The 25,181-nt window shown below is 47.5% G+C and overlaps 2 protein-coding genes across 7 annotated transcripts in view; both read right to left on the reverse strand.

Moving 5' to 3' along the window:
• FLVCR2 (FLVCR choline and putative heme transporter 2) overlaps positions 1–8,862 on the reverse strand; it is a 35,123-nt gene extending 26,261 nt beyond the window's left edge. For all 6 annotated transcript variants that reach the window (XR_010999917.1, XR_010999916.1, XR_010999915.1 and 3 more), the window contains exon 1: positions 8,314–8,862. Coding sequence is in view for 3 of the 6 variants with exons in the window: in XM_068192802.1 (XP_068048903.1) it covers positions 8,314–8,826 (513 nt within the window). In the remaining 3 variants the exon portion in view is untranslated. The remainder of the gene's footprint in view (positions 1–8,313) is intronic.
• An 8,825-nt stretch (positions 8,863–17,687) lies between these two features.
• BATF (basic leucine zipper ATF-like transcription factor) lies at positions 17,688–23,414 on the reverse strand. The gene is made up of 3 exons (XM_068192805.1): positions 22,671–23,414; positions 20,752–20,856; positions 17,688–18,336 (listed from the first exon to the last, which is right to left on the reverse strand). Exons 1-3 carry the CDS (start codon positions 22,734–22,736, stop codon positions 18,130–18,132), a joined length of 378 nt encoding a protein of 125 aa, XP_068048906.1. The 5' UTR covers positions 22,737–23,414; the 3' UTR covers positions 17,688–18,129.
• Between the last annotated feature and the right edge of the window lie 1,767 nt (positions 23,415–25,181).

The following is a 25,181-nucleotide window of genomic DNA, read 5'->3' on the forward strand; positions in this document are numbered from 1 at the left end:
GTGAAGATAAGGCCCTTTGACTTGACTAAAACTGAAGATTTCCTGAAGAACACTCAGAGACCCGGGATTATTCATATCATTTTTAGCAAAGAAGACAAGCTCTCAACAACATGATGACTATTACACTGCATATACTTTACTTTTCACAAGGACATTTTTAGCCTGGTTCTCAGCAGGTAAGTGTGCACATTACCATCAGCCCACAGAAACAGTGTAACCAATTAACCAGAAAATTTAGCAGATGCCTTAGAAAGGGAAAAATAACCTCTCCCTTCTCCACACCTTACACATCAGGGAAAATAAAGCAATGTAAAATAAGGTTAGTTCTGCAAAAGTCCGTGCTACCCTCCTCACAGACACCATCAGTCATAATGTATATTAATGGACCCTCTTACTTAATTTGCATCTCCAGCCTCTATACAGGCAGATAGGTCTGTAATACCTATATAGATACGTTTGTTCTAAAAATTTGGTACATCACACAGAATCCTTTCACCCAAAACACCCAGCACTGTCCTAATCTCTGAGGGTCTCTCCAGGAGGTCAGGCTGCTGGCACTTTATTTTAAAAAGGCTTTAAAGTAATTTTTAAACACACTACCAGGAAAGTCAACAACTACAACAGAAAGCACTGTTCAGATGACTTACTCTTTAGAGACTAGTAAAGGATAGAAGGAATGTATTTCCTACCTGAATTTTGTGAAGGACCAGTCACAACAACAACATCATATTCAAGTGTGTACAAGAATAGGCAACAAAACCAAGAACAAGTATCTAAGAAGGTGGTAAAAATGTACCCAAAGTCTCAAAATAGAAAATGACATATCTAAGGTTAGCTGCTAAGAGTCTCCTGAAGGAAGATAACCAGTGGTGTATCAGCATAAAAATTTTAAATGAATGATCGATGGAGGAGTGCAAGAGTGGACTTCCACCTCAAAGAAAACTACGACTCAGCAACAGGAACACAGAAGCCCTGTAAAATTCCTAAGTAGGTATAAATGTTGACAGAGGGGACCACCAAATACAGAAGGTCAATTAAAATGTTAAAAGACAGAGATGCTGCAAAAGCAAAAATACACAACAGTTAGAAATTTTGACAATGCCCTTGCAAGCTAAATAAGCATCATGACAGGGATGATGCAGAGACTGCATTTTTGGATTCCATAAATACCCTTTTCTGAGGAAAACTTTTAAGAGGCAGCACAATTTGTGATTTCAACCCAGAACAGCACAGTGTGACTATGATCAGTATTACAGAATGGTTCTGTACTGGACTGAAATTCAGCTGCCTTGCAGCAGTGACAAAAAAAGGAAACACCCTCCAGAACACTACAGAAATATATAACTCAAAAAAGGAAGCTGCCTAAAAGGAAAAAAGTGTCCTACATGGAAATAAAGAAGAAAAGCCTAAGAAATTAAATGTTTGCAAGTGGCACTAGAATTGTACAAAGACACTGAGTCAGAGGCTCACTGTAAGCCTAGAGGATATTAGCAAAATATTTTAGAATAAAGGAGCCACAATAAAGTAAAAAAAAAAAAAAAAAAAAAAAAACAAAAAAACCAACGAGAACATAAACCACCCAGCTCTAAAACTGGACATTATTCCTTCAAGCAAAGAAAAATGACTGCAAGCTGGACGAATGTGGTGTTATATTTTAGTTAAGTGGTGTGCTCTGTCTCACCCCTGGAAAATGTCTGGTTTATTCCAAGCCTGTGCTCCTCCCCTGCAGTATCCTGTGTCTGTAATCCCATTGGCCCGATCTGTTCCGCGCCCACTTTGAATCTCCCTGTTCAGTGTGCCGGGGGGATGGTTCTCTCTCTCTCTCTCTTCTCCGGCTCTCCTGGCTGGTTCCCGCTCAGCCCCTCTCTCCCCCTCCCCTTTTCCCCCCTCTTCCTCAGAAACCATGCTGCCTCCCGGGGGTAGGACCCCAATAAACCTCATCTAATGAGCACCCTCAGAAGCCGTGTGGAGTCTCCTTGCCTGCCTGCTGCTACCAGCGAACTCACAGCCTTGGAGGCCCCCGGGACACCCCGAAGGGTCCCCCCAAACGCGCAGCAACAGACCAAGCTAAAGCAAAACCATAATTAGGCCAAAAGAGGCACCAGAACAGCTTACAAACTAAGTGAAAACTCTTCAAACACAACAAAATGGGGAAACCTGACAAAAGGGTCAAAAGATGATCACTGTGGAAGGAGAACATTCAAGAAAGAGGTCTTGGACCATCACTCATGACATAATGTGTTATGAGTGGAAGATATTACTCAATTTTTTAAAACAAATGTCTTCTATGGGGCATCTGGACCAGCTGGTATTCATCTACATGTTCAAAAGAACAAGTCAACAGAAAATCCACACTACTTGCACATAAACATACCAAATGGTCTGTTACCAAATATTCAAATTGGGAATGGAGGAAGAGAAAAGTGATGATAATTTTTAGGAGGCTCAGCATAAGCAGAAGTCCCAGGAAACCTTGAGACCAGCAGCCAGCTGGTTTGGCCAAGTGGACAGAAAATGTAGCAATCAAAAGATCTGTGCTTTGATAAACACCAATACAACAGGCTTTTCAGAAACCATGATTTCAGTGTGGTCTTAGCAAGTTCCCAAGCCAAGACTTTGGAGAGTGAGGAGGATACACTCCATATTCCCTCTGGATTCAGCCAGTGAAACTCTTAAGGAGATGCTTGTTCCAGAGCTCTGGACAACACAGCATCATCTTATACTCTTGTCTGCATATCAAAGCTCTGTCCTAGGCCCTCCCTCCTTTTCTAACTACAGGTGCCACTCGAACCGTAACCATGACATTTCACCAGAGTAGTTGAACCTTCTGGCCCTATAATTCATATATCATGACCTGCAGAGAGCAGACAGCTACCCCCTTCTCACACCCTGTGCCTCGCAACTGCACACTGGCTTCCCAATACTTTGCTATCAGCACAGGTCCCAGCCATAAAAAAGGCTTATAGGAGAATTGAAAACGCCCAACTGAGGTGCTGTTTAAGCAAAAGTTGCCAGTTCCTACACAGTAAACTTTTGTACAAATTGGTGTCCAGAATATGCTTCTTCCATACCACTGACAGCAAAATTAGAAGAGCCTATTGAAATCCAGACAGACAGGAAGCCAATGTACATTTTTGCACAGTTTACATAACTTTCTTGCAGTGTTTTAAGAAAAAATAAGAAAGTACTCTAGTTACGGAAGGAAAAATTGTAATCAAGCCTTGTGGTAAGACAGAGCTTAAGCTCAATTTACTTTCCCAATAATGTGGGAGACACTTTGCTTCTCCAAACCACACTTGCAAAACCAAAGCTCATCTGCAAACAAAGCAAACTCTTCCATGTCACACTTCTGCTTCCGTGGCATCATCTCATAATGCTGAATATGGTGCAATGCTGTACAGTGAAGACTATTCCCCTGTGCGAGTCATTCAGAGCCTGCCAGCCTTGAATGCACCTTCCCCCAGTCTGCTGGGAAAGAAATGCAACACAGCAAAACAACAGCAGTAGACAGGAGAGAGAACAAAACAGAGGGGTTTCAGCTCTGACAGCTACCTCAGCTGCTACTGGAATCCTCAGTGGGGACATGCTTTGGTCAAGGACCTACCCCAGTCACCTAATACAGATAATCCTGGATATCCTGCAGGGTAAGTGCTGAGGGTGCTTGCTGGCCCTCCCATCAGAAACACTGCAGACATTCATTTAAACTCCCATGCAGAACTTAACCCAAAAGCCAGCTTCTGTGAGAGAGAAAGAGGAGCTGCCTTTGGTGTATGTCTGGGAAGGGAGCACCAGATGAAATGGGTAAAAAAGTTCATTTCAGGCTCTCAAGTACATTTATAGAAATGGAGGCATTCCTGCAAAAGCCACACTGCTATTTGTTCAGCACGCCCTCCCACACTGAGCCACGTCCAGGATCTTGGAGAGTTAGCCATATAGCACTCCTTGAGATCCAAGTGCTCTGATCCACCCTGTCCTTTTTTTGTCAGGGAGAGAAAGGAGACAAGGCTGGAGAATGTCACCCATTAACTACTATCACTACAAGCAACTATGCCAACATTAGCTACTGCCACTAAAATCTTCTCTATTCTAATAGCTAAAACTCAGAGATACAGGGCCAAGCCAGAGGGCTGTGAGACAGATCACCACCTGTCCATATTTCTAACAGGGAATGGTTTGAAGGGGTGGGAATCCTCCAGCAGAGAGAGAGCAGCCAAAGAAGGTCTAAAAGTCCACTCAAAGACTGGAAGACAGGGACTCCACAGGACATGATATATTTCCACAATGCTTCTTAGACTTTAAGATGCTGCCTTCCCTGAAGGACAAAAGGTACAAAACAGTGAGGCATCAAACAATGGCACATGCTCAGCACAAACAGCACTGTAGGATCACCAGCTCAAAAGCAATGGCTATTCAGATGTTGCAGACCCAATTACATGGCAATACCCACCTCAGCCACTACCCCAGGCAACCTCTTTCCCCCAGTTCAAAACAGATAAAAGGACCCACCAGGAGTGAGAGAGAAAACATTACCCTGAATTTCATTCACAGCTTATCGCCAGGTTTGTCCATTTCAAAAGCCATCACCTAATCACTTCAAGACTGGCATTCCCAACAGGCTGCAGATACCACCTAAAACCTCTGCCTCAGGCTGTTTCTGTTATGGAAGCCCTAAATCTCTAAAGTCACATGGCAGCTACATCAGAACAGGGACAGATCCTAAGATCAGTAAGGTGCTGCATGATTTTTTTCCCTAAAGCAGAGCTTAATATGAGGCTGAAGTTTTCTTTCCTCCCAAATCACATCAATTTTTTTTTTTAGCTCTGCTTAAAAGAAAGAAAAAAAGGCAAAATTACTGCAAAAAGATCATTTAACAGGCCCGTTAAACCCCAATACTAGTGGCAAAGCAATACAAATCAAATCCACAAATGTTCTTTGTGTGCAACAGTTATACACTTCGCTGCGTGCTGCCCATGCCCTTTGCCCATCAAGTGACAACTAGTTAGAGTGAGATATGCATAAAACACAGCATATGCACAGCAGTTCAGCATGCACCATGGCAGCTGAAGGAGAGAGCTGGTACCCGGCCATCATACTCCAGCTTATAAATTTCAAAATGCCATGAAAATTTACCTCGCTACCTAAACATTCCCACCACCATGTTAGTTCTGTCATGCCAAAGGACCATGTGCTTCCTCATCCCCACATTACAGAAGAGCAAGTGTGCTTAATGAAGGGGCAGGACCTGCTGCTCCAGCAAGCACACACTCCTGCAAAGGCCAGTATCTCAGGAGAGCATTTCTTCCCACCGTGGTCCTGTCACCAGAAAGCATGATTGCCAGGCTGCCATCAGCACAGAAGGTTAGAAGCCTGTTTGCTGCTGCCTGTCAGGTCTGAACCACAGTCCCAAAGAGGAATGCAGCTGATGAATCAATACAACATAATGGTAACAGCATGGCCTTACCCAGACCGCTCTCTCCTATCTACCTCGTGTGTGGGACTTCACACAGATATCCAGCACCGGGATGCTCCACAGGGAGCACTGCTGATGCACACACTGTAGTGGGCACACTACTACTGACAGCTGTATTTCATAAGCATTGTCAGACAAATTTCTGCCAGTATTAAAATACATCTGAAGAATATTCGTGAGCTCTCCATAACACTTCTGCTTCTGTCTCCCAGATCTTCAGCATAAGGAAGAGTCCCCATATAGATTTTTTCCTAGTCTTTCAAGCAATGAGAAGCCAGTAGTATTTCAATAACACTAATATATTAATGCCAAAGCATCCAACAGGCAAACTTTATTCTATACCTCCCCACACATAAGCTTCCATGACAAAGAAAAAGAATGGAAAAACATCTATGTATATTCCTGTTAAAATGTGGTAAAAGTAAAATGTCATGAAAACCAGCAGTGGGTAAACAAGAGAATGTGATCACATCCACAGGTGTTCACACTCTTCTAGAAGCTCTCCAGCACTGATTCAAGAGTCCTCAATCTAACCGGGTTTTGCACTTCAGATACCACAACCAGAATATGGCCAGAAACAAGTGAGATGCTTATAATAACTTCCTAGGGATTGTTTTTTTTTTTTTTTTTTTTAAGGGCATTTAACACCTAGTCTGATTGATTCAATCATTTACTCTTCAGGGCTAACTTTGAACTTGAAGGTTCAAAGCAAGCAGAGGTGGTGTCCTGAGCTAACATGGCCCTGGCAGACCGAGATGAGCCAGCAGACAGGGCTTTCCTCAGGACAGCATTGCTGAAGTGCAGCCTGGGACCAAGAGAGCAAGAGCAGAAAGAGGGCAGGTATAGCAAATAAAGAAGCAGTGATACTTCCCTGCGTCTTCATGAAGTTGCTTGCAATTCTTAATCGAGAGGGACAACAGTGCATGGTATTCAATAACAGTAATAATTAAACTAAGTGACATGGCAAGGGAAGGAAAACCATACAGTTGTAGAAAAATGAGCATAGGGAATAATTTACCATACTGCAATTACAAAACCACTGTACTATACCCTTTGCTAACACTCCCTAATACAGTCTTTAACTAAAGTCAGGAAAAAATGTATGCCTCTATTTCTTCCCCCTGCCAAACCTCACCAGTAAACAAAACAGCTAGTTTTTATTCACTGGGATTATGCCTGACTATGGGAATAAATAGATCTTGCCTATGGACTATGCTCTGTCTTTAGTCACTACCATTCCTGACTTCTCTGATTCTCTAAAAGGAAAGTCTGGGCTTACAAAGCAAAGTCTATGTACTGAACTGAGGTCTCATTGTCATGTCAGTGCAACCACCAGAGCAGCGTGGAGCACCAAAAGGGTAGCTAAAGTTTGCTTTTCACAACCATTACACTAAGCCACTCCTTTTGGGATGCTGATGGCTCCACACAGCCATATAGCACAGGCAGACAGCCTCATTGTTTGGATTTCTAATGCACATTGTTAAGTAACTCCACCTGAATAATTTTTTAAAAGTCTGACAGAAACATGCTCAGTTACTTATTTGCTCATGCCAGGTTAGATGCCTTCCACTCTAAAGATTACTTTAAAAACACATGAAAACCAGCCCACTAGAAGGGATGATAAAAGCAAAAAGGAAAGCTTAGGCACACTCAAGTAAAGATGTAAAGCGGTCCCCTTAATTCCCTGGTGCTGTTCTGCAAACTTCTGTTCCTCAAATACCATCTCCAAGCATTCACCTCAGCAGTATCTAAATAAATACAGAAACACAGGAAGAAGGAGTCTGCATTAGAAGCTACCTGAATTGAAAACCATTCACATCAGAATGGCAGTCACTCAGAGGCTGAACGGTCCAGGGTGGAGCAAGAGTCACATGCAGGGGAGTACACTGCATCTCACAGCAAAGGGCACAGGCCCAGCAGCCAATGCCACATTCCACTTTCCTCTTCTTTGGGTCAGGGCTGCAGAGCCAGGCTCACTTCACTTATGCCTCATTGCATCAGTATTGGCTTATTCACTTCATCCAACTGAATGAGCACGAGCTCCGGTGCAAGGGTCACGAAGGTGACCTGATCCTCTCAAAGCTGTGTAAAAATCTATCTTCTCTGGCTACAAGAAAAGACACTCACAGCTTGAGCAAGTGTGGGTCACCGGCCTCAGGCACCTGTATTGATTAAAGAGTGCTCGGGGAGCTGACCTCACACTGGCCCAATGGAACTTTTCTCAAAGCAACTGCTTGTGGAAACACTGTACCTACTTTTAAGAGGTATGAAAGTGCTAAAGTCCTTTTCCTCCAGAGGCCAATGACAATGTTTTCAGCAGACAGCTAATCTCCTTTGTCCCATCTAGCTGTCAGCAGGAAGAGGATATTGCAGCGTCAAGTCCAGATGCAACTGCAGATTTGAAAGACTCTCTGCCTGAAGCAGTTTCTCAGCACCGTGCCTTCCCCCCCAGGCCATTCATAATTCTACTGAATCGCAGCCCTGGACTTGGAGACTCACACACACAGGAAGCGGAGGCCACTGGAGAAGAGCCTCAGCCAAAGACCTCTCAAAGCCAGAATCATACATAACCCCGCCGCTGCCCCGAACTTTGTAGATGGAGGTCCCACTTGCCTCTGCCACCATCAGCCCCCTCAGGCTAACACCAGTGGCATCCTTCCAAACACCAGATGCATTTTCCAGAGGGAATTTCATGTAAGTTCGTGTTATCCCTGCGGCCGCCTTCAGGCCATGTACATCTCTTACCCTTCCCTGGTTTGCTCCCTTAGCACCTCCAGTCTCCAGCCACGCAGGTGACAGCCCGCCCCACAAGCGCAGCCAGCCGGGGTGCAGCTGCCCATTACCTGGTTCCCAAAGACCGCAATGGAGCAGGCAGTGGAGACCTCGTGGGAGCCAAACCAGACCGAGGCGATGCGTGAGGGCATGCCCAGGATGAAGACCTGGGCCAGGCCACAGATGACCTGTCCCAGGACAGTGACGGGGAAGAGGTGCGGCTTCAGGCTGCCCAGCTTCACCCAGGCACCCATAGCATTGAGGGCCGAGGCAGCCAGGGCGATGAAGCGCAGGCCCCTCTTGTCCAGCAGCCAGGCGACAGGGAAGAGCAGGGGGATGTAGATGAGCATGTAGCTCATGGAAAGCCAGTCGATGGCGAAGGCGCTCACGTCGTAGAAGCGCACGAAGACGTTGCTGATGCTGCCGTACTGGATCCACTGGAAGGCGTTGCACAGGGAGTAGCTGCTGAAGAGCAGCAGCACGGCCCAGCGAAGCCGGGACAGCTGTACCACGGCGGCGGCATCACCGACCCCTCCCGCCGCAGTCGACAGACTCGGCGCCCCGGCGGGCTCCAGCAACACCATGCCGGCACCGTGGGCCGCGCCCGGCTCGGCTCGGCTCGGCTCCCCGCCGGCACCACCTGCCCAAAACACCCCGTCCGGCCGGCCGCCCTCGCCGAGCTCCCTGGCGGCCCCGAGCGGGGAGGTGCCCCCGGCTCGGGCCTGCCCGCCCTCCGCCCCGCCCCGCCGCGCCCCGCAGCGAGGCCGGGAGGGGCTCGGCCCGCCCAGGGGGGCGCGGTACGGCCTCGCACCGCCGGGGCACTCGCGGGACAGCGGCCCTGCCCTGGCTCCTGCCGGTGCGCTGCCCGCCCCGCGGCAGAGGGACCGCCACCCCCTCCCCACGGCCGCCCCCCCGCCACTGCCCGGCCCCGCCGAGAGGCCCCCCCGCGTTACGAGGGCCGGGGGCAGGAGAGGCTTCGGCCGCCCGTGATGAACGGGACGTGGGCTGAGCAGAACTGTGACCTGGGGGAGGCTGTGAGCGAGTGGGCAATGCCCGGCGCCGCCAGAGGTGCCCGGGTGGAGTCCTGGAGGAGGAACGCGTTTGGGTTTCGTTTGGGTTGGCCTCTGATGGTTTTTCTCTCAACACGGCACACTAGAGAGTGAAAATATCCAGTGAAATCAAAATTAAAACATCCCAGCGTCACTGAAGTAAAAGAGCCCAAAGTGGTGTTTGTTTCCATTCTCATGGGGAATTCGCAGTTAATGAGTCAGGGCTTGTTTTCCCATTACTTGAGCAACTCCACCAGGAGATGCCTGCCTGGAGATCATTTATGATCTACAGCTCATTAAATTAGCATCATGTTACCAAAATTGCATAAACATTCCTCAGCACAAGGACACAAGTTTGCTGGTGTTCAGCTTTCTTCCAGCATTTAACACACAGGTCAAAATTTGTTTGGAAAAATGGGAGCAGTGTCTTTAGGATGTTGTATTCCTGAAACAAAGGAATACAGAGTATGAAAAAGTGAATTTTCTCTGGCATGTATTTACTTGATAGCTGCATCATAACGTAACCTTTTTACATACTTGGTGGAGCACTGTCAGAGGTCACTGCCGCCGTCCTCTGAGTTATCTACCTACTGTCAGGAGCAAAGACAAACAGCTTTCATGCCTTTATGTTCTTATTTACCATGAAAGAAAACAAACAAAACCCCAAAACGAAAAAGCTTTGCACAAATTATTCCAAGGAGCACAAATGTCACTTTAAGTAGTTCGTGCTGTGTATCCTCACAGAGCTTGGTTCTTGTCACCTGCTTGAGTTTCCTACTCCCAGCAGAGGCCAGAAGACAAGCAGAGCCAGTGCAGTCTTCCCTATGTACTCTGCTTAAAGTTCCACAGGGCAGAGCTGCAAACCATCCTACTCTCTCCCTCCGCAGCCCACAGCTTTGCCAATGAACCTCCAGCCTCAACTGGGATGCTTCTCACAGTAGTACAACATAGTCATAATGGAGCCCTTTTACATAAAAAAGTAAGAGAGGCAAATTCAGAAGCAAAAGCCAGAAAAGAGGTTTTCAGTCCCATTTATTATAAATTTAGGCAACCTAAGTTAACTCGAAGCTCTGCACTGAGACAACAGAATGAACAGAGGAATTTGAAGTAACAAATTTGTAATCAAAATGTTATTAGGAATGCAATGAGTGATAGCGGTGCAGGTGGGGCAGAGGTGAAATGGAGCAGGAATAAGACTATTATGGTTCAACAACTGCTTAGTCTGAGAACTCTAACAATAAAACAGTGAGAAAGCACAGAAGATTAACTTCTAGGCTGATAAGATTTGAAAATATCTTTATAAAATTCTCCACAATATTATACAGAAATCAAAGTTACACAGAGGTAATCACTATGATTGATCAAAGAGCAGTTGAAAAACAAAGTCAAGAAAAGAAATGCACAGGCAACTTTTAGGATGGCAATCTGGATTTGTTCAGAGGACCATCATGGCCTGTCAAGTGAACATGAGCCAGGTAGAGAAGCAGCACTGGCTCCTCAAAGCCTAGTGAGACAAGGGTTTTTCATACCTATAGGCCCACACTTCCTTGAACTCCTGTCCTTGGATTTCAGGGCTGTTTTGTTACTAACTCTGTGAACTACTCAATCACCCCTTTATATAATTTGCCAATTTCTAATTATAAAATACTAAAATAAAACCCCTGTGCTTTGCATTTCCTCCTCTATTGCTGCATCTGTTTCTACTCACATGCTTCTTTCCCTTCTTGAAGCAACACAGCAGCTGCTTTTGGATTTCCCTCATCACAGCATATTTATATAAAAATTTCTTAGCCATGAAAAATTATTTATATTTCAGGACAACCCCTTGAAGTGGATTTTAAAGCTAGAGGGAAAACTCCTTTACATGGAGATTAACAGAAGTGCTAAAAAGCTTATAGGATCCTAGAGCCAAAAGTATCTGTGAAGATTGGAATGCACTAAATCAGAGGAAGAAGCAGGACCCAAATGAAGTGTTAGAGTACAGGCCATCAGGTAGAACCTAACTTCTGTAATCTTCTTCCCTACTGATCTCAAGAAATCCAACACTGAGAGTCTTGGAATACATGCTGCCTTTATGACCAATTAGTACACACAGTTCCTTTATGTTATGTAAAGCCTTGCAACAAGCTTGCTATTCTCAATAAATATAAATGCTAGGGATAGTGACAGCAATGATAATCCAGATGGCAACAATGACAAGCAAGGCAATATGAATGGGTGAGGAAAATTGGCTTGGAGGGCGTGCAAAAATTATTGTAGAAAATTATTCTGGAAAGTATAATTCCTTGGTGTCTTTTCTCTCCACACTGGTTCGGACATCCCAGGAGTAGGTGAACAAAAGAAGAAAACTGCTAAGAAAAAGCAAGTAGTCAAGGATCTACAGGATCTTACATCCATGCAGTTCTTTAGGTTCCCTTTAAATGGGAAGTATCTAACCTCAAAGGACCACAGGATGTCCCCTTGCTTTCAAACTGTCAGCCTTGTTATTTGTGCCTTTAAATTTCCTCATTGCACTTACTAAGCCTAACTAGCTTACCTCTTAGGTGGCTCTATCACATTTTGACTGATAGCATTTAGGTCTAGAAAAGCTGTCAGCAGATATCCTACACAACTTTTCACAACAGACATTGCAGGAAAGATTCCAAGATCTTTGTTAGTGGAGGGAGAAGGTTTTATTTTGAGTTCAGCACCTTAACTGCTTTAGTGAAGTTCTTCAGAGTTTAGGTAGTTGACAAGACTCGAATAGCTGGCAGAGCCACTCATTTCGGGGTCACACCTGGATGCAGTGCTGAGCTGGAGACATGCTGTGAAGCATGGGCTGGCAGGGCTGCAGCTCTGGACAAAACCAGTGGTATTCCCTGATGGAACAGGGAACACTGCAAACCCTCTGCTGGCACCCAGAGCTTTCTGCATCCCAAGAGCTTATACAGGCAATAGATTTGTTTATTACTGTAGTTTAGATACACAATTATTTTGATACCCTAAACCCTTAAAAATCTTTCCTGTTACATTTTCAGTGTGAAGATCTGAACAGTGATGGACAACTCCATTCATAACAGTGCAGCAGGCAACCTCTGCAGCACTCAAAATTTTGCAAAAATTACCTTCCTCTACACAAAACACAATGGCTTAGTTGCACAGTCTAAAATCTTACCTAAAGAAGACTGCAGACCTCAGAAGAACCAAAGTTGTGCAGGGGCTAACTTTGAGCACCAAACCTGTACTGTCCAAAACTTTATGCCTTTCAAAAGTACAGCTCAGGGAAGGGAAATTATGTTTTGCTCCCCTTCAGCATATTTCATGTGTAGCTCTCACTCTCTTGGTGAGGATGCATCATCTGTGTCTATTTTACAGGGCCACAAAGAGTTATGGTGATTTGTGTGGCCCTGCCAGGGGCAGGATTTTTTTCCAGTTTGACACCTTCCAGCCTGGGCTGCAAGGGCTTGCCCAAGAGCAGCTTGGATTTATCACTTCTTTGCAAATCCGATCTCCCTGTTCAAAGCCTGGCTTTAACAGAGCAAAGGCTTTAATTTAACCCTGTCCAGTTCAGATGTGATGTTTGTGTGGGTGAATCATGTAAGTCTGAACTGTGAAGAATAGATGGGAGGGCATGGCTGAAGTGCTAATATTCACAGCTGCCTCCTTGCAGCAAGAAGATGTAGGAGGAGTGTCACAGGAGTGCACAGGATGGAAGAGCTCTTGGGCACAAGATACCTCAAAGGTGCCAGTTTCTGATTAGTGCACACCCTTCCAGACACAGGGTGCTTATGCTCCCTCTGCATGGCCTTCTGCAAACATATCAACTTGCTTTGCCCCATCCTCTGATCAGGCCGGATGAGAACTGGCTCTAATCTAAAAACTGTGTAGCTGTGGTTAGCCTGCTGTGTTGCTTGAGTATCTAAGCCCAGCTCTCAACCTTTGCTTGTGAAAAGCTGTGGAGATATAGACAGCTGTGAGGAAAGCTGTGCATAAGCTCTGTTATTGGAGCAAACACACCTCACTCCTCTGCTGTGCACCAGGCATGCACATGAGATATGAAGATGTCTTTGTTCAGCTCAGAATTAAAGAAGTGAAAAAAGATCAAGTTAGCCTCAAAACTCAGCCATAGTCTAGATTTCCACACCCAGTCCAGATCAGGGTCACAGATTAACCCCAAATACCAAAGCTTGAAGTATATAAGCCCTTCTTACTCAGCATCCTCCAGCCTCCATCTCAGTGGGTCATACCAGTTCATGGCAATGATGTGAGAAAAAGATTTTAATCTTCTACTGCTTGCAGCTGACATTAATTAATAACGAAAGAGTGCTGGAAATGTGCATAGCCTCACTGCTGAACTTAGGCACGTCCCTCTTCTTCCTCCCACACACACTGAAGCAATAAAACCAAACCTGGGAAAAGTTCTGAGGACCATGGCACCAAACCACTGCTGTTGTGAAGGCAGAAAAGTTGATTGTGTCTTAGCAAAAAGCACAGAATTGGTACAAGAGTTGGAGGGAAGGTGTGTTGTCACTGTGTGGATGTTTCTAAGACAGGAGAACTCTCGGGAGCTGATGTCTGCTGAAAAATTATAGTCTCATGTTGTAATCCTAGCACATTGATTGTAACCCTGCCCCGGCAAGCAATGAATATATGTTCCCTAACATTTAGTTGGGTAGGGTTTTTGAGTAACCTAAAAAAACTTCATGGATACATATAACTCTGTCTCATTGCTCAGATATCCTCCAGATCAACAATCAATAAGATGGCAAAAACACAGCAGAACACAGACAAAGTGACCACAGGGCTATTCACTCAGAGAAACTCTTGTCATTTCATGCATGCTTTGGTTTTTCTCTTCTTGACAGCTTGTGGTATATAAAAATACTTTTCCTCTTAGCAGTGATTCCTGATCTTCTTTGATGTCTGTGTGCTGAAGTATTAGCATCCAGGCAGCATTTTGTATGACTAGTGCTGCTTTGTACACTACGATCATTGCAGGAAGCAGAGAGAAGGTCTCTCTTCCGTGAGCTGCTGCTTTGGTTCAGCATGCAGGGGGTTATCCTCTTGCTGATGCAGACTGGCAGCTCTAAAGGAAGTGAATTCTGAGATGGGATTTGTGAAACAAGTGCATAAATACTTTGGAGCCACAGCGAAATGGGCAACAGAGCTGCTTAGTCTGTCCCTTGCCAAAGCGGCTCTGGCAAGAGGAGCGCAGGTGCGGGCTGGGAGCGCTCAGCCTTCGCCCAGCAGAGGCCAGCACACGCGCGGTGTTCGGCAGGCTGTGCTTGCGGGGCAGAGCTGGCTCTCCTGTCCGGCCTTCCCCGGCTGGAAAAGTCTCTCAGCCTGCTGTGAGCCCTCGCTTCTGTACTGCTTTGAGAGAGGTTTTCAGTGAGGAGCTCTGTAGCACAGCAGAAAGGCGCTGACATTCTCCTGGGGCAGGGACAGGCTTCCACAGGCCCGGACACCAGCCGGTATATCCAGCTGTGTGCCCAGAAGCATCCCCTTCGCTTGCAGCAGCCAGCAACTCAGTGCTCCTGAAGGCTGGGCATGGCCAGATAACACACACAACACTTGAGAAATGCCAGATGCCAAGGAAATGAAAATTACAGCAATTGCATTGCTGGGAGGAGCAGACAATCGAAAGCAATCGGCAGTGATTGCCCTGGCCACCTCCCTGCACCTTGCTCCTCGTTTAGGCTCATTTGCAGTTCATTTGCGGACAACAGTGAGGGCCACACCAGAAGACAGGCAGGTCGCTACTTAGAAATGAAAAGTAGATGTGTGAGGAGCCTTGAGGAGAGGCCGGGAGCCTGGGAAAGAGAAGCAAGAGACAGGACCAGTACAGAAGTGAAGGAATCTCCTCACACAGCTCGAACAAGCAGTTGTGCAGCTCTGGAAATATCCTTAAGAAAATATATTTTTCCCTACACTTCCCTTTAAAAGGGCAGAAAGGATATGTTGTCCCTTGCTGCTTGGCTGATAAGGATATTCTCCCAGGAGAGCCATTCTTTATAACTAAGAGAGACTGCCTCCCAGATACCTCACAACTACAGAAGAAAGCAGAGGTCAAAACTGGCTTGAACCATGCAGATCATGTCCTGTGATCAGGTTTTTGCGAGCAAGACTGGGACAAAGCCAGGTCAGATTGGAAGATGTGTCTCCTAGGACCAGCAAACACCAGAATGGCTTGGTTTGCCCAGAATGGCTGAACACAAAGCTGGTAGGAGGCCTTTCAGCTCGAAGTCAGCCATGCAGAGGGAGGACACATTGACTGATGATGCCAAGAATATTGTTTAGGTTTTGGAGAGGATGTTGTTGCAAACCCGTCTCCCAGTCTCACCACTGGCTGCTTGTTTTCGTTCTGAGTTGCAGTAATATCTCTGAGACGTTTCCAGTGACTGTGTCTAGCAGTTCTGCAGGCATTACACAGAACCCCACCCAGCCTGAAGGATCTAGACTTCAGCAGCTTTGCAGCAGAAATATTGGCTCCATATCTGTGTGGGCATAGGTCACATATACACCACGGTAGGACCTTCTCCATCTGCAGCTAAAACAAAGCTTAGCATTTTATAGCCAGGAGAAAATACAAAGGTCGCAGCAAGGATGGAGATCTCTCACTGTGTGCAACACTGCAAGCTTTGGCAGGACTCTGTTGCATCCTCCAGTGAAGAGCATGAGCCTGCAGTGCCCTCCACAGCAAATCCCAGTCAAGGTAGCGGTAGCTTTTTTCTGACTGTAAACCAGGAAGCACAGGAACACCAGAACCCTAAGGAACAGCAAAAGTGAAAAATCTGGGGTAAAATCCACCAGAAGCTCAAGGAGCAGAAGTAGAGCCTGTAAAGACAAGCTCATCTAGAGCTGGAGTCAGTTGTCTCTCTCAGGCTTTAAGGGACAAATTCCAGAGAAAAGCACCTTGGAAAGAGCCTATGTAGCCTGACTGGCTCAAAGTATAGCCTGTGCAAGGAATCAGCAGCTCTGTTGAACTAATGGTTAGAGTGAAGCCTATTGGTGTGAGATCCAGCAGAGAGGGGTAGTGTAAGACACAATGAAGTTGTTCCTGTAGATGTATTCTGTATGTCATATATGCAGAAACCCAGCTCCCTGGCTGGAATAACCAGCATCATTCCCTATGTCCTTCCCTAAATATGCTCATCCTTCATTCCAGAGCTACACAGACAGGGAGGGCCATTGCAATCACCCATTGCCTCAGCACTGCTTTTGTAAGGTGGTGGCACCCAGACCAATGTGCTCACACCAGACATCCCTGACCACAGTACTCCCCATACAGGCACAGAAACTGGAGGCAGGAGGCTCACCAACCTCTGAGCAGATCATGGCAGGAGAAATCACAGTGCTACCTGCACCTATCCTGAGGACACCTTGCTGAGACAAGACAGTATTTGGTTATCATCTTGCTAGTGCAAACCAGAGAGAGAAAATGTGCACAGCACTGCACACTATAGACTTTACCCAATCACTCTTGAGGGCTATGATGATGGGCCAAAACCTATCTGGAAATAGGCTGCTTCTCTGTGCCTGCAAGAAGGATATCTATAAATTCAGTCTATTTCCCTCATTTAAAAGCCTACTTCAGCAGCACTACTTGTGGTACTCTATGCTGAAAAGATTGCAGCTGATGCTCCTTGAAGATGGCAGCAGTCCTGAGCCACTGTTGGCAACAGAACCACTGGCAGGTGGGCTTCAGCCTTGTGTATAGAGTGGGCCTGATAACTGGGCTGCTGCCTGGTGTGGGGTAAGGTGCAGAGACCGCCAGTATGGACCGGCTTGTGTTTCCAATAAATCAGAGTCAGAAGTACTAATCTACTCTGTGACCTTTCAGGTTTCATTTGTTTCAATGCATGAGATAGTGCAGCAGCCTTATGTGGAGCTGTGACTGATGGGCAAGGGGAAAGAATGTAGGCTGCAGCTACATGCCTTAGCAGGGTACCTTGGAGCAAGAGTCCTGCTAGGTCCGCTTCTCCCGTGCACTCCAGGAAAACACCCTCCATACCATGATGCTCCTTCCCAGCTGTGCTGCTGACCAAACTGAAGGCTCCACCAAGACCTGGGAGCTGGCACAACATGGCAGTGCACCTCCACTCATGCAAGGGAGCATGTGGAGGCATAGCCACCACATGGCATGTCACACTCTTTAGCCAGGTCGAGCCCTGCAGCAAAGAGGGACCCATCCTTCCCTGGGACCTCATCACCCCACAAACCACTGCTCTTCAGTCTGCCCAGCCTACAGCATGGGCCCCCCTTCTAAAAGTGGGGCTTTGGTTGCTGGCCCTGGATTAGACTCCTGTGCATGCAGGGCTGTTTTCTGGGCCCCAAGTTCTCCCATCCTGCAGTCTGTGTCTTCACTATATCACACCAGGCCTTAGGAGTGACTCAAATCCTATTTTGGAAACAAGGAGTTAAGCATTTTCAATCTTTATTTTACAAAAATAAACCAGTTTTGCCCTGACACTCTGTGGCCCCAACCTTCCCCTCCACCCCTGCTCCCTCTCCTCTTCCTGGAGGTCTGGCTGTTGCGTGCCATGGCCAGCTGCTCTTATGGAGGCTGCCAGTACCGCACACTCCTGTCAGTCTCCCCAGACAAGGACCAGAGAAGGGGCTTGGTGCCCTTTTGTGACTGCCTCTTCCTCCCAGAATCCAAGCTGGAAACTGTCCAAAGATGCCTCATGGTGGCTCTGCCATTTCTGCATAGGGAGCAAGTCTTAGGCAAATCACTCAGAATACATACTTTAAGAAGGAATGTCCATCTGTCCAATTCCTTCCCTTGGATGGGAAAGCAAGCCCCACAAAGTTACTTCTTGCTGTCAGTGGAGCTGGCAGGATGCTCTCCTGCTGGCTGGCTCAGTGCTGGAAGCGTGGGGAGCTAATGTGGGGCTGGTGAAAAGAGTGTGTAGCATAAAGCACTTCTGGAGGCGGTGGAGGGGATGTCAGGATGGAGCAGAGCGGTTCATGGGAGCTCAGCATCGAGGTGAAGTGCTTCATTTCCTCTGTCAGCTGCTTGATCTCCCGGCGCAGGGCAGCATTCTGTCTCTCCAAGTCTTCGCTCTCCTGAGGAGACAAAACCACAGGGGCTTCCTCAGCATGGGACCCACAGGGATGAGCTAGGGACATGAGGACTGTGGTCCTTCACCTCTCTGCCCCACAGAATTTCCAGAGCTACATATTTCTGGTAAATTCATCACAGAGCTACGCCTGGGCAAACCCTCCTCCCCCAGCTGGCCAGGCCCGGTGTGGGTGCGATGCCGGCAGCCCCAGCCACGTTCCCCAGCCCCGGCTTACGAGAACTGACTGTGGCTTGCTCCCGCCCAGGCTTTCTCGCTCCCTCTCATGCACACACACATCTCCGGGCGCTTCCCGGGCAGCCCAGCCCCCGGGGGAGAGCACGTTGAATAACCGCCGTCTTTAACCAGAAAACCACCTGCCACAGGAAACCTGTCATGGCCCTGGAAAGAAGAGACTCACTGCTTCCTGCTAGCAGCCGAGGAAAGCAGCGGCTCGATGGGGAGGAAGGGGAGACGCTTGAGTCAGAAGAAAAGAGAAACTAAGGCCTCAGAAAAACTGAATTAATACTGGTATGAATGAGAATAACAATAAAGGGGTTAATAATGATGCTCAGCCTTGTCTAAACAATACTGAGAGCATCAAAGCCTTTGATACCTCTGCTTCTGCTGAAGTGCAGCCAGCTCCAGGCTGAAGCATTGCAGGCATCAACTGACCATGAAGCCAGCAGCCTGGGCAGGACCAGAGGATTGGAAACTCAGCTGAGAGTGCTAAAGCAAGACCCAGCACTTGGAGGCTCTGGAAAGCTGCACCTGGCAAAGCAAACCTTCTACTTGCCCCTCCACTGCCATGCTGATTCCGGAGGGTGCCCAGTCTGTGCACAGGTTGAAATGCATCCAGCAATTACAGCTGCTGTCACAGCAGGAGCTCACATAGCAAACAGCATCTCTCAGGCATGACCAAATGGTTTGGAAATCAAGACTGTTGTTGAACTCAGGAACTGATGGGAATCACCCAGGGGCCAGGAGTCCCAGCTTTCCTATGACTCATTCCCCTTAAAACACAAGCTGGAAAACCCTGGGGCAGATGGAGCTGGTGGCTCCTTTCATACCACCATAGCTCAAAAGGAGCCATGCTTTTCTATGAAGAACCACATCAGAGAAACAAAGTCCCTGATGCAGAATCGACCAAAGGCAAAGAGTGCTCAGGGAATGAACCCAGGAGCAGCAGGGGGTCACTGTCCACTGGAATTGAAAAAATAACTAGCAGAAATTTACCATCCATCATCTACTTGTCTCCCTGCATTTTTTCATCTACCTGTTGGGATTCAAACTGGACTTAGCCCCTCTGCCCCATCCCAATGGGAAGGCAAGGACTGTATGCTATCAATGCTAGCTGAGCAGTAGTGATCTCATAAGCAAGTGATTTGTTATCTGCTCTAACAAAAGCATCCCAATCCTGCTTGGTGCACAGCTAGGCAGAATTTTCCTGGGGGAAGTTCAGAGCCCATACCTACATCTAGGATTACTGTAGAGAGAGCACTGACCCAAAGGAAAGGGTATTTTCTCACCTCTCATAGATACAGCTGCCCAGAGCCATTGCTGCTGGCTGATGTCATCAGCCTAGAGCCATGTCAGCTCTAGAAGGTTCATCAGCTACTGAGAAAGGAGTGAAGTCTCTGCCCTAAACTTAGCTCCAACCATGGACTAAGGGCACTATGTAAGGAGGAAGGTTCAGAACTAGATTCTCAAGAATTATTTCCAATAATGGGAATATGGAGACTGCTAAATCAAAGGATGTTTTTTCAAACGTGAGCTCAACTACCACTTTTCAAAAGACAGCCAAGCCCAGCACAGGGATAAAGATGATTTCTGCCCCTGCAAGCTGCATGTTCTTCATCCTTCCCACCAGTGGCCCAAAATACATGGGACACACTTATCAATGTGCAAAATGCAGAGCATCCCATCCCTTATACTCCAACACTGACTACATACACCTGCCCAAAAACACACAGCCAGAAGTGACCATCCCTCCTGAAAGGCAGATATCTAATTCTTCACACTGGAAAGAGCTGTTGGAGGTGCCCACAGTGGCACAGAAAAATATCTTTGTATGCTGTTGCACCTCTGCATAAGTGGTGGCATAACTCTCAAACCTGGGGAGAGCCAAGCCAGGTGAGACTACGCTTTCAAAGAGCTCAATCAGAAGAGACTGGGAGAGGAAATCACTAATGCAAGACTGAGAGATAAAGATGGATTCAAAACTAGCTGCAAAACTAAACGCTTCAGTGGCAGTCATCCTGGGCTGTGTGCTCTCACTGCAAGTGCTGAGTCCTACATCCTGCCCTGGCCTCACTTCTGTCCCGCCTCCACTGAGCATCTCTGCTCTGAGTCCCAGGGGGAAAGCACAGTTGTCTCCTATGAGTCCTCAGCACCAAGGATGAGAAAGGGTGGGAGTGCTCACCAAATGCAGTGTGTCTGCTTTCTGGGTCTGCCTCAGGCGGCTCTTCTGGGCAGCAATGCGATTCTTCTCCCTCCTTTGGACTTTCCTCATGTCATCAGAAGAGTCCTAGGGAAACAAGGCATGGAAATGACTTGGTAATTCTCTTCCTCACCCTTCTCCTGCAGGGCAGTAGTTGGGAAAGGGTCACAGCAGATAACTTCGTTGAAGCACAGGACACACCCTCCACACCAGTATAAAGCTGTAGCACAGGGGATGTGTGATGCCTTTAGTACCCCTGTTGCCAGGAGGGGGACATCTGACATCCTTGGGAATCCCAGCACAGCTGGAAAATGACCACTCTCTCTTCATCAACACACTGGCCTGGGATATAGTTTGATGGACCAGAGTAAGGACCTCCCTCTGGAAAAAAAAAGATAAATTGAATTCTTCTACAGAAAACCATTTCCTTTCCTTTCTCTCTGCAGGGCAATGGTACTGCAGACATTCCAGCTCCTTGGATATACCATTTTTCCAGATATTCAGCATGTGTTTTCCTCTTTTCACCCCTGTAGGTCCCTCCCTTCTCCATCACCCTTCTGTCTCAGGCTTTATTTGTTGCAAACCCTCACAACACAATATGACCCCTGCTTTGTTTAACTAGACAGACTCAGAGCTTTTGTTTTTAACACAGATCTTATCTGCTCCACCTCTCTTATCTCTGTCCTTGCTCTTTTCTGGAATCCCTTAGCAATGCCTGCAGTGCTGACTGCAACACTCCCAAGCTCCTTAGGCAGGGGAGAACAGAGGTCTCCAGGCTTCAGGTCATGAGCTTCATGCACCAGCCATTCTCTGCTGAGATCTGGTCCTTTTGCTGCCTTCTGACAGTTGAAACTGTCACACAGACTTTCATCTTCTGTTTTCATTTTGTACTGCCCCTCTTGTGGACTCCTTAACATTCACATCATCACTTCTCCACAAGACTACAAAACTCAGCCACAAAAGTTATCTTCCCAGCCCATTTATCTGTCCACATCCTCTCCCCTCTCCCCCAAACCCAAGATATTTTTCTTTGAACTTAACCGTTTTATCCTTGCCTTCAATACCCTGAAAATGTCTCAGATATAGCAGCTCCCATATCCTGCATCAAGTCCAGTCCCTATCCTTTGGAAAACCTAGTGCTTTATCCCTGTCTCTACCAGGATGCAAGCCAGGATGCATTCCCATCCTTGTTTGGAAGCCAAAAATCATCTGCCTTGATGAACCTCAAGATTTCTGAGCAAAGTCTCAGGCACTTGCTCTTGTTGCCAGCCCTAGAGAAATGGCAAATGACAGATAAAATAAAGTTTAGCCAGAAAAGGCAGTGAGAATACCTCAGACTCGTGTCTGTATCTGCCAGGAAAAGACCAAGCATTAAGGTATGCCATGCAACAAAACAAAATCCCTCTGTGAAGCATCACTGACATGAAAAACTGCTGAGGCTGAACAGTAAAGAAAGCAGATCCAAAGTAGCAGGGCTTTTCTGGGCCCCGAGTGCTGTCCACAGAAGCAGAAAGCAGGCAGGTTGCCCCTGAGCTGCTGTGGTCCACGGCCAGAGGTGCCTGCTCAGGCTCCTCACCAGAGCACCAAATCACACCAAAACTTCCTGCCTGCCTGGCATGTATCACAGGGTCCACCATGCCTGGGGGTCCTGGGCCCCCAGCTGCCCCTGGTATTGCCCCAGGGAACCAGGTCATCTCTCTCTGCCCACACCCAGCTTAGTGGCTGGAGCTTCTGCCAGGGCCCTTGGCTGAAACCTGCATCTCTCTCCCCACAGCCATTCTTAGAAAGCTCTGCCATATTGCACTGTGAAAGCACAGGCAGTGGATGCCACCCTACCTCCTGCCCACCCGTGGCCCACCCTGAAATAGCTGGGGAGAGCTGGGGAAGGGCCCCTGCTTTACCTGCTTGCTGGGAGGGGGAGACTGGCTGAAGCTGCTGGAATCACTGCTGTCAGAGCTGTGGGGCATAGCTGCTGTTTCTGGCTCCCAGGGTCTCTTCAGCTTCCTTTGTGCTCTTGGTGTGCCTGCTTTCTGTCTTGCTTCTCTGCCCTCCTCTGTCACCTCTGATGTGGCCCTTGGCTTCCTACTCTTACACGTCCCAGAAGCTCTCTGTCCTCCTGCCCAGCAGTCCAACACTTTTGCTGCCTCTCCTCTCAAAGCCTCTGCACCTTCCCTTTAGGTCTCAGCCTCCTGTGGTTTCTCAGAACCTCAGGATGTAAGCTGAAAGTCACGTGGCCGGAAACTTTAAGGCAAAGAAGTAAAGTTAAAGAAGAAAAAAAAATTAAAAACCAATAAAAAAGAAGAAGAAGAAGAAGAAAAAGCACATCTGGGAAAAATGAGCTTCAAAATAGCCTGAAAAACCCCTGAAAAACACCTTCAGGCACTTGAAAAACAACACGATGGGTTTTCTCTGAGACAAACAGCAGAGATAGAAAGGAAGAAAAGCCCCAGCTCTGGCTGTGAAACTTGGACCCTCAAAGGAGAGCTGTGCGGAGGAGGTGACACTGGGAGCCCCAGGAATTCCAGGGGTACTATCCCATGCTAACCCTATGCAGGCAGGAGGTCAGTCCAGCCCCAGGCAACCTCAGTCACCCCAGCACAGCTGAGGAAATTCCCAAGCAGCCACACATCTCCCCACAACCCACCCACCCCTCCTGCCGCCCCCAACACCACTGACGCGGGTCCCAGGGAGGGGACGGGTACCCTCAGCAGCTGCCACATAAACGCTGCTTGTGCAGGTGGTTCACGTGGGCACAATGTAGCACCAGTCCCATTTAAGAAGAAAGGTTCAGGATCACAGAACATTTGGACTGGGCTGGGTAGGACTAGTATTTTCTATAAAGCAAAGCTATTTAGCACTTTAAAACATTCATTAGTATGTCACCACTGGCCATAAGGGAATAGCAGTCCTGGCAAAGTGCTGTAAATATAAGACTCTATGGATCAACCCATGCAGACAGCAGCAAGGAGAAGCTGCTTTGGATCCCCTTCTTTGTCTCCCAGTCTGTGCTCTCTGGGACTACTTCTATCCTTAGTACCTCAGAAGACTCAAGATGTGCAATCAGTCCGTAGGACAGCAGCGCTTCAGGGGTACCCTCAGAGTACCCCATGCTAGTGGCTCTGGAGGTGGCAATGCGGGAGTAGGAAGTGCCAAAGAAGGGACTATTTGCTTTCTGATCTGCTCATGTCACCAGATCCAGCAGGGTGAGCCAGGGCCACATGCCAACAGGCTCTCCATCCACAGACAGAAGCACACGACTTTGGAGCTGCTAAGTTCTTGCATATGCAATCAGGACCAGATCTAGAAACACCCATGAACCCATCCACAGTAATCCACTTCTGTGGAAAACAGCAATTCCCAGTTCCCAACTTACTGTTTTTTGTTGTCTGTGGGTCTTTTGGTTGAGTTTCTCCTGCCTCAGGCAGGAACAGCTAGCAAGTCTCAGCAGCAGGACATGGGTAAGGGTACTTGAGATGCAGTCACCATTTGGGAAAGAGCATTGGAAATAATTTTTGTATTGCAGCACAGAAAACACACTTGCAGAGAAGCATGTGCTTGGAAGACAGTGCAGACTTGTGTGGGCACTGCTAGCATTTCTTCCAATCCTTGCCACTCATGGAGCCAACACAGGAGCAAACATGGCCAAAATCAAAAACTGTGTGGGGCTGGCTGCAGGCTGCATTGATCAGGGAAATCTCCTGACTTAGCTCCAGCAGCGAAACTACTCCATTTGTCCCATTTCCCTTTTTAGAAACAGCCTGTGGCACTGGTGTTCTACTCTTAGCCCTTTTATCTGAACATTTCACAGCACTGAGTGTATTTTTTGTCCTGGTGTGCTGTATGGAAATGCTAGGATTCACCACACTTTTTAACATGGCTCCAAAGGTTTGCTTGGCATGACCCACACTGAGGGGCCCAATTTCCTGGAAGCGCAGCCCCCTTGTAGCACACAGGGCTCTTCTGGTGTAGCTGGCTTCAGAAATGGAGTAGCCAAAGGGATCAGTGACGTGAGAGGTGTTGAGTTCAGGCCTCCCAAGGCACTGGCTAGCAGAACAACCCTTGAAGGATCCATTAGCTCGCTGCATCACTACACTTCCTCTGAACTCTGCAACCCTGTGCAGCACTTCCTTTCCAGGAAGCACACTGCTGGATTCCCACTCTCCTGAGGAAACCACACTCCTCTGCTGGTGAGCAGGTCTCAGAGACTGCCTGGCCTGGCCTGCTCTGCAGGCTGCTGGATGGAGGGAGCTCCTTCCTCAGAGAAAAATATCCTTGTTCCATTCCATTATTTGACAAATTATCTGAACTCCTTCCTTTTGTAGCTAGCAGGGCCAGCGTGTGGGAGGCAGTTGGGAAGGTGGCACGGCTGTTGGCAGAAGGTAGTGAGGGAAGCTGAGTGTCCTGGCAGGAGC

The sequence above is a fragment of the Anomalospiza imberbis genome, chromosome 6 (genome assembly GCF_031753505.1).
Source record: "Anomalospiza imberbis isolate Cuckoo-Finch-1a 21T00152 chromosome 6, ASM3175350v1, whole genome shotgun sequence".
Taxonomy (NCBI): Eukaryota; Metazoa; Chordata; class Aves; order Passeriformes; family Viduidae; genus Anomalospiza; species Anomalospiza imberbis.

Coding starts and splice junctions, on each gene's coding strand:
- BATF (XM_068192805.1), bottom strand. CDS start 22,736: ATGCCCCACAGCTCTGACAGCAGTGATTCCAGCAGCTTCAGCCAGTCT. Junction 20,857..22,670: donor CTCCCCCTCCCAGCAAGCAG/GTAAAGCAGGGG, acceptor TTGTTTCCCTAG/GACTCTTCTGATGACATGAG. Junction 18,337..20,751: donor AAGCAGACACACTGCATTTG/GTGAGCACTCCC, acceptor TTGTCTCCTCAG/GAGAGCGAAGACTTGGAGAG.